Consider the following 13301-nt stretch of genomic DNA (forward strand, 5'->3'; position numbering starts at 1 on the left):
TATAGTCTAGCCATCAGTTAACGATTGACTTTTTATTACTGCTTGTCTTGTTATTTTATTCCTTACCCTAGTTAATCATTTTCTTTACTATAGTTTAGTTTTAAGTTTCATTTTTGTTTTTGTTCTGAAGCCTTATATATATATATGAAATCTTCTCTTGTACTTGATTTATTGAATGAATTGCATATTATTCTTCTTTTTCCATCAAATATCATCTTCCTAAATGGTATCGGAGTAGGTATGATACCTGTTTTTTTTTCCACCATTTTTCATCCGTTTTTTTTTCTCTCTTTCAAGAACCTGTATCTTGGTTCTTCTTCCTTTCATTCTTAATTGTTGTATTCTTCCTAAACCCAAAACCCACATGGCACAACAACTTGATTCAAGGCAAACCAACACCATTATTGAACCCGCCCAAAACCCAAGTAGTGTCTATTATTTGCATCCTTCGAACTCCGCTAGTTCAAAACTGGTTTCCATAGTCTTTGATGGCACATGTTATATTGATTGGAAGAGATCGATGATCACAATTCTCGACGCAAAAAATAAAATTTCCTTTACTGATGGAAGTCTCCCTAAACCCGCTGTAGGATCCAGTGATGAACGAGCATGGCACCGGTGTAATAACATGGTCACCGGGTGGATTATTGCCTCGTTAGAACGACACATCGCCAAGAGCATCATGTATTTCAAAACCGCTTTTGAAATTTGGAAGGATCTTGAGGCAAGATTTGGGAACCCCTCTACGTCTCAGATTTACCGGTTACAACAACTCATTACTGTTTTTCAAGAACCAAACATGAGTGTTGCTGAATACTTCACTAGAGGGAAATCTTTATAGGATGAAATTGATGATCTTCGCCCTTTACCCGTTTGTACTTGTAATCCCACCGCCAATTTCAGAAAATTCAACAGGATCAAAGACTCTTGATGTTCTTGATGAAATTAGACCCTCAATATAATCAAGAATAGAGTCATAAAGATCTTAGTAAAACCCACACCTCAATTCAACCCATGGCATTTATCACGGATAAATAGAAACCGTCTCCCATGCACAAGAACAATACTTTCGGCAAGAAACCGACGTATTTTTGTGACCACTGCAAAATTTTAGGCCATAGTATCAGTCGTTGCTTCAAGTTACATGGTTATCCCAATCGCAATAAACACCCTTCAAACAAGAAATATGCAGCAGCTATACAACATGATGCTTATATTGACCGTACACCCAATTATGCAGCAGTCGATGGTACTCCATTTGGATTAACTCCGGATCAGTATACTAATTTTCTCTCTTGTCATGAAAAAAACAATCATGCGAATTCTGCTACTTCTCCACAAGACAGCTTCGCTAATCTTGCAGGTCCTCATTCTCTAATTTCTCATATTTCTACCACCAAATGGATTATTGATAATGGCTCTACTGATCATATATGCAATAACTTATCCTTGTTTACTAATATGCATTATATTTCTGATGCTCACCACAAAATTACCACACCTGATGGTACTCAACACAAAGTAACTAAAAAAGGAACCATAGAAATATTCAATGGTATTTTACTAAAGAATGTTCTTTATGTCCCTGAATTTAAATTCAATAATCTCTTATCGTATATAAGCTTTGTTTTGATATGGGTGTTACTATTTTTTTTCTCAACAAAATTGCTTTCTCTAGGATCATTTAATGAAAACATCTTTGCATCTTGGTAACATACACCAAGGCTTGTATTACACATTGGTCCAAAGCCCTTTTACTCCCTCCAAGAAGCATGCCTGTATGCCTACTACTACACTTGTTTCTTCCAAGAATATGCTTGAACATGCTAAGCTATAGCATTTGTGATTAGGACATGCACCTTTCTCAAACCTCCAAGTGCTTTTTCCGGAAATTAGTGCCAAGACCATTAAAGATTCTTTGATTTGTACCATTTGCCCAGCATCCAGACAACATAGACTTTCATTTCATGATAGTTTCATTAAAACTAGTAGTGTGTTTGAACTTTTACATTTATATATATAGGGCCTTTACCCTCACAAGACATATAATGGTTGTAATTTTTTCTTAACAATTGTGGATAATTTCAGTAGAATAACTTGATTGTATTTCCTCAAACATAAATCTGATTGTGTTGATATGCATAAAACATTTTTTTACATTTATATGCACTCAATTTAATGCACACGTTAAAATGGTTCGTAGTGATAATGCCAAGGAACTATGTGAAGGCAATATGTTAATTTTATTCTAAACTCGGTATTCAACACCAACGTAGTTGTAGAGATACCCCACAACAAAAGGGGTCATGGAACAAAAATATAAGCACCTTTTAGAAACTGCTCGCTTTGTATTTCCAATCTCACATCCCCCCACAGTTTTGGGGTGAATGTGTTTTATGTGCTGCGTATATTATTAATCAATTTCCTCTTTAATATTTAAATAATACCTCACCGTATGAAAAAAATTTTGGATCACCACCCAATAATAATCACTTACGATTCTTGGTTGTCTTTGTTTCGTTTCTACTTTAAAACATGGTCGCGCTGAATTTGCAGCTCGAGCTAATCCATGTGTTTTTCTTGGATACCCCTATGCACATAAAGCATATAAGGTATATGACCTAGTCACTCATAAATTTTTTATTACTAGGGATGTCACTTTTCATGAAAGGCTCTTTCCGTTTCATCAAAAGACTATAAAGCCTTTTCCTTTTTCTACATTTTACCTCCCTAGTTGTACTACTCCTGAAAATACCACATTGAGTGATGTTCCTTTACCCTACACGTCACATAGCTCACCTACAACCCCACATGACACTACTACACGCCACATGCTCCCACTACACCTCCTAGTCTACCCAATCCTTCAACAACTACACGCCAAAGCCTACAACATGCTACTATGCCTACATGTGAAATGCTACTGATATTAACCCACCTGCACACACTGATTCTCCAAAACATACAACCCATGATATCCCTTTTTCTTCACCTGCATCACCTACACAAAATACCATTCCTAGACGTTCCACAAGACAACATAAACCTCCTGCTTACTTATCAGATTTTATATGTAATCTTGTTTCTTTTGATGCTTTGCCTAATGTTTCTCAAGTGTTCTTAGCCAAGCAATCTCAATGGCATGAGCTAAAGACATATAAAGATGCAGCTTCGGATCTCGTTTGGCAGACAACAATGGATAAAGAACTCCAAGCATTGTATACCAACAATACATGGGATTTAGTCCCTCTTCCTCCTGGCAAAAAACCAATCGGTTCAAAGTGGGTATACAAAGTAAAGCTCCGTTCTGATGGAAGTTTAGAACGACATAAAGCCAGACTCGTAGCAAAGGTTTATCATCAAAAACATGGATTTTATTTTCAGGAGACCTTTTCTCCGGTTGTTCGTTTGACCACAGTCTGATGTCTGATTGCTCTGGCCATTGGTTGCAATTGGTCTTTGTGTCAGCTTGACGTGAATAACTCCTTCCTTCATGGAAACCTCCATGAAGACGTGTATATGACTGCCCCTGAAGGTATGAATTGTCCTCCTCACATGGTCTGTAAGCTAAAGAAATCTCTCTACGGTCTCAAGCAATCATCCCGGCAATGGTTCTCAAAACTCACAATTGAGCTCTCTCACCAAGGATATACTCAGTCCAAAAACGATTACTCAGTGTTCACAAAGCAGACAAAGACTTCATCATTATTCTTGCTGTTTACGTTGACGATATTATCATTACTAGGGACAAAATTTCTATGATGCAGTCCACAAAAGCTCATCACCTATTTGGCATCAAGGATCTCAGCAAATTAAATTACTTCATTGGGTTTGAGGTGACTTATGTTGGTACAGGCATTGTGTTGAGCCAACGTAAATTCACAAGCGACCTTTTGGCTGACTCTGGCATAACTTCATTCAAAAAAGTTGTCACTCCTTTACTTCTAAATCTCAAACTACAGTCTAATGATTCCCCTCTCTTCAGAAATTACATGGATTGTGCGATTGTTAGAAGAGTTTGGTGTCACCAATTCAAAACCTGTAACGTTAGAATGCGACAACAAGTCTACTCGACAAATGGCTCAAAATCCTGTCCTCCATCATCGCACTAAACACATAGCTATTGATTGCCATTTTACGAGGGAAAAAGTCCTCGAAGGTCTCATTGAACTACGTTATGTTCCCACTACTGAGCAGCTCGCAAACGCCTTGACAAAGATCGTTCCTTCTCATCAGCTGAAATATTTACTATTCACGCTTGGCATGACTCACATCACCCCAAGCTTGAGGGGGGTGATAAGGATATGAATTATAGTCCAATCATCAGTTAGTGATTGATTGTTTATTACTGCTTGTCTTGTTATTTTATTCCTTACCTTAGTTAATCATTTTCTTTACTAAAGTTTAGTTTTAAGTTTCATTCTGTTTTGTTCTAAAGGCTTATATATATGAAGCCTTCTCCTGTACTTGGTTATTGAATGAATTGCATATTATTCTTCTTCTTCCATCAAATATCATCTTCCTAATCTGTATTAAAAACTAATCACATATTAAAAGTGATAAATTAATAGTGTATTTTCATATAACAAGTAATATAAAACGGAAAATGTATAAAAGTCAAATTATGACAAACATAGAAAATTATAAAAAATACATAATAAAAAAGTATACATTAAGACAAATCTAATAAAATCTCACATATGTCTTAAAAATTATAATTAAATATCTCTCCGTTCAAATATGTCAAACGGAAAAGCATTAGCGAATGAAAAGTCAAGTTATGGGATGATAAATCCCTCGTGGGCACTGGGCAGTGGTAAGTAACTCAATACCTAACCAGGGTAGGTGAGAGTTGAGAGAGATCCAAGGATTCAAATCCGAATCCCATAATGCTTCAATAACTGTTGATTGTTGATCCATCTCTACCTAATCCCCCAATTCTATTACCAAACTACATTCTTCCCTTATAAATTTCTTACCCATCTTTCTTCATTCAAAAGAAGAAAAAAAATAATGGATTTCTTGGAATCTCCTGATATGCAAATGATAGCCATTGCTGTAGCAGTTATTGCTGTTATTGCAACAGCTCTCGTATTCCTTTCCAGTAAGAAGAAACCCAAAGGTTTGTTTTGTATTTGACTTTTGGATTTCTCTTTTGAATCTGTATTTTATAATGATTGTTTTTCATAATCCCATTTGCCCTTTTTAGTTTGTTTGGATCCTGAGAATTTTAAAGAATTTAAGCTTGTTAGACGCACCCAGATCAGTCATAATGTGGCTAAGTTTACATTTCAACTTCCTACTCCTACTTCTGTTTTGGGTCTTCCCATTGGTCAACACATAAGTTGCAGGTATTTATTCTACATTTTGCTTTCCTTTTTGGTGAGTTATAATGGATTTTGGCTGATACTACATTACCCACATATTTTTCTCAATGGTTAGATTATATAGGCTTAGTTTGACCTACCAAATTTGATAACAAGTATGAAACACTAGTCATTTATGAAGATAGTATGGTTGAGAAGAAAATTTTTCCATTGATGGGATGATAAATTGGAAACAACCCGAACTAGGGTAATGGAATGGATTGCTTGGATGATTGAATGTGTTGGATTGCTGGCATAAGGGTAAAGTTCCATACAAAAACCCTCCCAAACCCCGCTTAGGTGGGGTCACTTAATGATATTGGGATGATGTGATGGATTGATGGAATGAAAATTGAGATGAATATGGAAAAGGAAGAATAATTGGAAAGGGTATATTTCCCTTTTTAATGAATGTAATCCTTCCAAAATTTGCAAAAATTAGAAGGGAAATGGTACTGCTTGTAAAACGGAGATTGTAACCATCCGTTATATTGATGGACTTCCATGTATGCTATCTTGGGAATACATTGATGCTTTATTTGCTAGGAAAAAAAAAAGCCTCTTGAAATTTTTGCTTGATTAATTACGGATTAATGGGATAATCTTTATCCTACCAAACGAAATTGGCTCCTCTATGACCCCTTTGACTCCGAACCCACCTATCCTAATTCCTAGCACACTATGGTATTAGTACAATGTCTACGAAGTCTTGTTCAAACTTGGCTTAGTGCAACACCAATTGTTTTCATTTGTTGTATGATCTGATACTTATGTGTTCAAAACAGGGGAAAGGATAGTCAAGGCGAAGAAGTTATTAAACCATACACTCCAACGACATTGGACTCAGATGTTGGACGTTTTGAGTTAGTCATCAAGGCATGCTGTGATTTTTCCTAACAGTTTATTTCACTCTCCGTTTTCCGTACTATATAATATAATGTGTTGCAGCTTTTATTTACAGAATCTCAGCGCTAATGTTGTGCTTGGTTTTGTTATATGTAGATGTATCCACAAGGACGAATGTCTCATCATTTTCGGGAGATGCGTGTTGGTGACTATCTTGCTGTAAAGGGACCTAAGGTGTGTTCTTTAGTCTTTGTAAAATGTCTTGGCTGAAGTACCTTTTGTGCTATGCTACTAACATATTATAAATCACAACATTGACAAAACTCTTGAATTTTTTATTCTTTTTCATCGTCTTCATAGGGACGATTTAGATACCAGCCTGGTCAAGTTAGAGCCTTTGGAATGCTTGCTGGAGGATCTGGAATCACTCCAATGTTTCAAGTACTTGTTTATGCTCACTTTTTCCAAACTAGATGTTCCTTATTAATAAATTTTGTTTTAATGAGACACTTTCAATCTCTTGTTGTGTGATACAGGTGGCGAGAGCCATATTGGAGAACCCAAAAGACAAAACAAAAGTACATTTGATATATGCCAATGTGACATTTGAAGATATTCTTTTGAAGGTAATTAGCAAGTGTTTGTATAACATCAACACAATTATACTAGTTTGAATCATCTAAGCATTCTTTTATGGTAAATATTTTGCATATTTTCGTTATCTTGAAAATTGAATAACATGTATCTATTATCATTGTTATTCCAAGTGTTGTTTTGTTGAAAGTATTGTCGATATGTTTTAGTTTTATGATGGGTCGTCAAATATACTTGGAAAGAAATAGACTGCCTTTTTGGTAGCATGCTAAGTAAACATGTTTCAAACATTTGGTGCTATACCGATGCAGAGGTGTCAAATACACGAAGGAGAGTTGAGGAAAGGAAGGGTAGTTTATGGTGCAATCATTGAAGAAAACAAGTATCCAAAGAAAGATGAATAGAGCAATAAAGCATAAACAAAAATAACCCAAGCATTATGTGGTTCACCCAACTTAGGCTACATCTACACATAGCTAGACTTGTATTGATTATGTGTTTAAAAGACAAAGGTCAAATTTTACAGGATTTACAATGGAGAAGTGATTTTGGAAAAGAAAGGCTTAAACATCAATAAGGAGAAATAATGAGGCAACCAAGATAGGTTTTAATGAGACTTTGGCTTACTAACAATATCCTAGGTCATTATGTATTTAAAGGCGAGTTAAGGGTAAGGCACGAATTACACAACAAGGGTCAAAAAACTTCGAGCAACAAAAGTGCTCATTCGAGCATAACTAAGCAACAGAGTATCGTCTTCATTCTTCGCCTCTCAATGCGTCCTTTGGTCCCCAATTGCTCCTATATTCTCCTTATACTTGTCCTAGGTTGATTGAAACCTTGCTCCTTAAGGTGTACATCATCCGATCATTGTTCAAGGTTGTGTACCATGAATATTATTTCGTGACCAATCCTAAGAGCATATTTGGGTTCTTCTCTACCATACTACCAAACATAATTAATTAAATTAATTAAGTCATAATACTTGGTGAACTAAAGTCGCCTCATAATCTAATAGTATCAACTTTTTATCCAAGCCAACATCAACTCGAAACCTGATCGAATACTAATGGGTTTAACCTGAAATTTGACCTTTTGTAACCCAAAATGCCGATTTAAAAAATCTAAAAAAGTGGGTCAAACTCGATCATAACCTCACAATTTTGACTCATTGTCCAATTTCGTCACTTTGTTGTTTCATGTCATCACTTCTTAGTTGAGACCCACTATATATCAAGTAAAGTTTCTATTTTTAAGTTAATATTTCCTCGTGAATGCCTTGAAAGGTAGTATTTCCTTGTCCATTTTTATTGAGAAACTATCTATAAAAATAAAAATTGTTAAATCAAATTTTTTAGAACATTTTTATGATTAGAAAAAAAATTGAACTTTTGACTTGTTGGGTTGACCCAAACCTAGTTGAACCAAAGCTTAAAAGAACCAACCCAAATACGATCCAACTCAACAATGATCTATCCCAAAGAGGAAACCAATCTTACCTATCATTTGGACATGTCTAGTACTAATGCTAAATGCTTACTAGAATGACTAGCTTTTCGTTGCATTCTTACTCTTAGAATCAACCACTTATAGTCTTATTAGAATTTTTTTTTTTGTCAAAAAGGCAACGTATAGTCAACTTTGAGTCAGGACTACTAGGTTGCTAAATGAAAGGGCATATGTTAAGTTATTTTGGTGCGAAACATCTGAAAAGTGCTCATGATGTTTAGCTTTATGATAATGCTTTTACATCTCCATATCTCAAAGTGATTAGAAAAAGCTATTTCAGTCTTCAAGGTTTATTGCCACCTATCAGCTGCCATTAAAGTCACATAGACTTTGTTTGGATAAGAATTTAGAAGGGAATGGGAAGGGAGGGAAAGGAAAGAAAGTAGAGGAAATAATAGGGGAGTCTCCCTTGTTTGATTAGGAGGGAACGGAAGGGAGAGGAAGAGAAATAAGCTTTTCCTTCCAAAATCTTGTCACATTTAGAGTTTTAGACGACTAATTTCGTTATCAACAAAATTAAGGAAATTAGTACCTTCAAATCCACACAAATTATATGCCTCCAAATCCCTTCCCTTACTTTCCCTCCATTCCCTCAATCCAAACAAATTGCTAAAGTCTTCTTAACCTGATGTTTTTCATTTTAAGAAGTCCCTTGTCTGAGTAACCGAGTGACATAAAAATGCATTACAGAAACCAAAATTCTTTTCTAGTCTATTCTTTTTACCAACCATTTTATGTGTTGACACATGAACAAATGTCAAAGTCTTAATCTCAATCAATATGAGGTACCCTATATGAACAAAAAAAATAAATTAACATGGGAAAATCATTGCTACAAAGATTATACTCTATTTGGCCCCATCTAATAAAAACATACAGGTAAGAAATTCAATTTCAATGATCATCTAGACATCTACATACATTCTTCTCGTTCTTTTGTTTCTTAGTTGTATTGTCATATGCTCTTCTTCATGTCATCCTTTATTTTTGTTATTCAGGTATTCTCGGTCCACCTCTTCCTCTTCTAAACTCATCAAACTTCCAACCTTTTACTTTTCCAACTAGTACAATTTTCAATCTTTATTCACATGATCAAAATAGCGTAAATAGTTTTCTCTCGTTTTATTTTCAACATTTGTGACTCCAAGGCCCTTTTTTATGTCTTCGTTTTGAACTATATCTTTTAGGATATTTGTCCACTCATCCATTTTAACCAACACACATTGTGCAAAAATATCACCCGTATCCCTGTATTGTAAAGGTTTTTGAGCTAACCATGACTAAAATGTAGACGGATAGCAAAACCACTGAGCTTGACCGCAGAAGCTGTTTTGCAATACATACCATGACTGATGAAAACTGCTTTTTTGCACTATGCCTACACATCTTAGCTCACTGCATCTTTCTAAAACTCTCAACAATAGCAATAATCTCTGTGATTTTTGGGTGCTTTTTTCATATCTTTGTTCCTTTGACATGGTTGGTTGAGTGTCCTGTTGATAGTTTCATTGATGTCTAGAAATTCTAAATTTGCAGGAAGAATTGGATGGGCTTGCTGACAATTATCCTGATCGTTTCAGTATCTACTATGTCCTTAATCAGGTTGGTAACATATATCATTCTGAGTGCTTTCATTTCTTAGTTCTTATGCTAATGAATCGAAATGGTCTTATCACTTTGAAATGTATTTTAATGCCATAACTTGAATAGTATGCTTAGTCTCACATGCTCCATTCATCAATATCCCTCTACCACAAGTTCTGTGCTCATGAATCATGAGTAATACCCAATAGCCAAACCCAATCCTGAACTTAATTGAAATTACATGGCCCGTATGCGAAATAACCCAAGAAGAGTCATAAATCAATGCGACTAATATTGGTAAATCTAATTGATTACATACCCACATACGACCCTAGCAGATAAACTCGAATTGAAGCTGGTCACCCATTTTCCTCATTTAGTTGACAATATAGACTGGCCTGGATAAAATTTGACAGTATCAGGCTCTGTTCCTTCCAGCTAGAGGTGTTCAAAATAAACCCGATGACCCGAAATTTACCCGATCTTGTAACCAAACCCGATTTGACCGGAATTCAAAAATAAATACAATTATGTAAAAAACAATATGACACAATCCAATTTCAAACCCATTCGAAACACCTAACTCGAAATCAATCTGATAACCTGAATGAACACCTCTACATCCAGCCAAAATAAGGTAATCTGTTATATTGAACTTTATGTGCTGAAGTCTGATGTAGGTTGTCTGCTTTGGTTTGTTCTGGTCTTTTTTGGTGTGATGGTTTATTCTGATCTAATCCGCTGAGTTTTCTAAACTTGATTTGCCATTATATAAACCATATCATCGTGCATCTTTTACATATGGAACTATTTTTCATTATTATCTTAATAAATGGAACCTTCGATTCCATCTGATTGAAAGGTTATGTTATAAATGTTATGGTTTTCCTCTCACCTAAACCAACTCATGGCTTACCTTTTTGGTCTACAATGTCCACATTACAGCCCCCTGAAGGATGGAAGGGTGGTGTTGGATTTGTAAGCAAGGAAATGATCAAAGAACACTGTCCTGCGCCTGCGTCCGATATCCAGGTATAACTCATTTCTAGCTTCTCCTGATCCTCAATTTTTCCCGATGACTAAAACTTCTGTACAGTTTCCCCTATATCAAACAATGAACCTTAATGTTCAATAATGGAATGTATAGATCTTGAGGTGCGGCCCTCCACCAATGAACAAAGCTATGGCTGCTCACCTAGAGGAACTCGGCTACACTTCTGAGATGCAGTTTCAGTTTTGATCTTAATAATCCAGTCATATTGTGCTTCTCATTTAAACCGAATATTGTTTATGCAATCTAATACTTCAATACGTTGGCAGAAAGACAGAACGATTCATGTTGGCGTCATGGTTGATGGGTTCAAGTCATTGAATCCTTGATTTGCTCGTTTAACGTTTAGGTAATCTTTTTCGACATTCGATTGAAAAAAAGAATTGAAAAACAAGTGTAGAACGGTATTTGTGGTTCGTGATCTCTTCTTTTAACCTTTCTTCATGCTAATAAACCAGTACATACTCTATGGGGACTTTCTAGAGGGTACCCTTATGGCGCAAGGTACTCAATGACTTGCCTTATGGTGTACCGTATAATTGAAATTTGTCGGAAATGACTTGTGTTAATTTGTGGGGTCAATCTTCAACCTTTATGAGTACGTAGTCACTATCCGTCTAGTTGATTTTAGATGCTATAGTACTCACTTGTATCTACAACAACCTTTTTATTGGAACATTTGCATAACTTATTAAGTTGAAGAGAAATTAAAACCCCCATCAATTTTTACATAATAGAAGTATAAGATATTACAAAGTACAAACTAGTCAATAATTATGACACACACCCTGCACGACAAATGTGTTGATGACATTTCTTTTATCTTATACGTCGAACAAATCAGACATAGTTGATCGAGAGAAAGTTTTATATGTATTTGATCCATACTATTTTAGAGTGCATAAATGTTAAAAAGTATTAAAATAGTAGATATTTTTGCTTGACAAGTACAATTATTGAAAAATATTTAATATTATTTAGTGTATACTGAAAAAGTGTGGATCGAGTCTATATAAAATATATTTTACTTTTGTAGCATATAAAGTTTGAGATGTAAAACTATACATCATTCCATTTGGGTGGATTTCAATACAAAACATTAATTTTTTTTAAGAAACAAATGAAAAAGTTTTAAAAACTGATTTTTAATTATGCAAAATATAAAATACATTTCCCTCACCCTAATCATAGTGTTTATATGGCGGGATATACTGAGTATGATGATAATGATATATAAAAATACATCTCCACTTATAGACCATTAAAAATATGAATTATTATTAATATTTTTTAATATATGAATTTGAGAAATATATGGTTATCTAGTTAACAAAACAATACACACCAAGCCATGAGATTTTACTTGTGGGTCTCAACGGTGAACAAATATGTGTTTATTACATGATGTTAGAGTAGCCAAACGAATGCGGAAGTATGGGCCTAAAGGTGGTAAGAACGATTAATGATTATGCTTGAAGATATACTAATGAAACATAGTTATATGCAAGTATTAAGGTGATTTTAAGCAAGAAAAGTAATGCAAACATTAACACCATGATTTAAGGTGGTTTACCATTTATGAGGCTACATCAACCATCCTAGGCTAGTGTATCATTATATGTTTAAAGGATAGAGGAGCTTGAAAGCTCATTACAATGTTAGAGTTACATTAATGAGGTTGAGTGTGAGCTATACATGAGTAAAGAATAAAGTTAAGTATGGTAAGGATAGAATGGGAGGCTCAAGCTTATAACTAGGCTCTACTCTCTACAACATACAGCAATATACACATACATATATATATATATATATATATATATATATATATATATATATATATATATATATATATATATATATATATATATATATATATATATATATATATATATGCAAGGGAGAACTAAGGTAGCAATATACGAAACAGTAGGCAGCAGCAAATCTCGAAAAGAAGGAACAGATGGGTCGCTCAACCGCTGCTAGAGCGAGCGTCGGTCAAGTGGCCTGCAGACTACTGTTCTGGCTTCATTTCTTTGCTTGCAACTTGTCTCTTGGTCCCATCTTTGTACCCAAAAGCATCTTCCACCTGTTTGTGTTGCACTAATTGATCAAGGCCAAACCCACTTGCAAGCATTCCACTATTTGTTTATTGCACACAACGTGTGAGTGTACTATTTCCAAGTACATGGATTTCCTTTCTACCTCTCAACAAAACACACGATCAAGGTCTAGTAACTAAAATGTTACTTCTAAAATTTAACCCCATAATTCTTCTACACTTCATAAGTCATGCAACACATGACTTAAGATTAACATGACTCAAGTCACACTTCTTTTACATGAGATTTTTT

At 35.0% G+C, this 13301-nt stretch overlaps 2 protein-coding genes across 2 annotated transcripts; both read left to right on the forward strand.

The window, feature by feature from the left end:
* Nucleotides 1-364: 364 nt before the first annotated feature.
* LOC130818493 (uncharacterized) lies at nt 365-841 on the forward strand. The gene has a single exon (XM_057684664.1). The coding sequence runs from the start codon at nt 365-367 to the stop codon at nt 839-841; it is 477 nt and encodes a 158-aa protein (XP_057540647.1).
* A 3930-nt stretch (nt 842-4771) lies between these two features.
* LOC130818730 (NADH--cytochrome b5 reductase 1-like) lies at nt 4772-11519 on the forward strand. The gene is made up of 9 exons (XM_057684914.1): nt 4772-5122; nt 5210-5351; nt 6152-6242; nt 6369-6446; nt 6573-6653; nt 6749-6838; nt 9852-9917; nt 10845-10931; nt 11047-11519. Exons 1-9 carry the CDS (start codon nt 5014-5016, stop codon nt 11137-11139), a joined length of 837 nt encoding a protein of 278 aa, XP_057540897.1. The 5' UTR covers nt 4772-5013; the 3' UTR covers nt 11140-11519.
* Nucleotides 11520-13301: the final 1782 nt, after the last annotated feature.

Source organism: Amaranthus tricolor, chromosome 7, assembly GCF_026212465.1.
Source record: "Amaranthus tricolor cultivar Red isolate AtriRed21 chromosome 7, ASM2621246v1, whole genome shotgun sequence".
Lineage (NCBI taxonomy): Eukaryota > Viridiplantae > Streptophyta > Magnoliopsida > Caryophyllales > Amaranthaceae > Amaranthus > Amaranthus tricolor.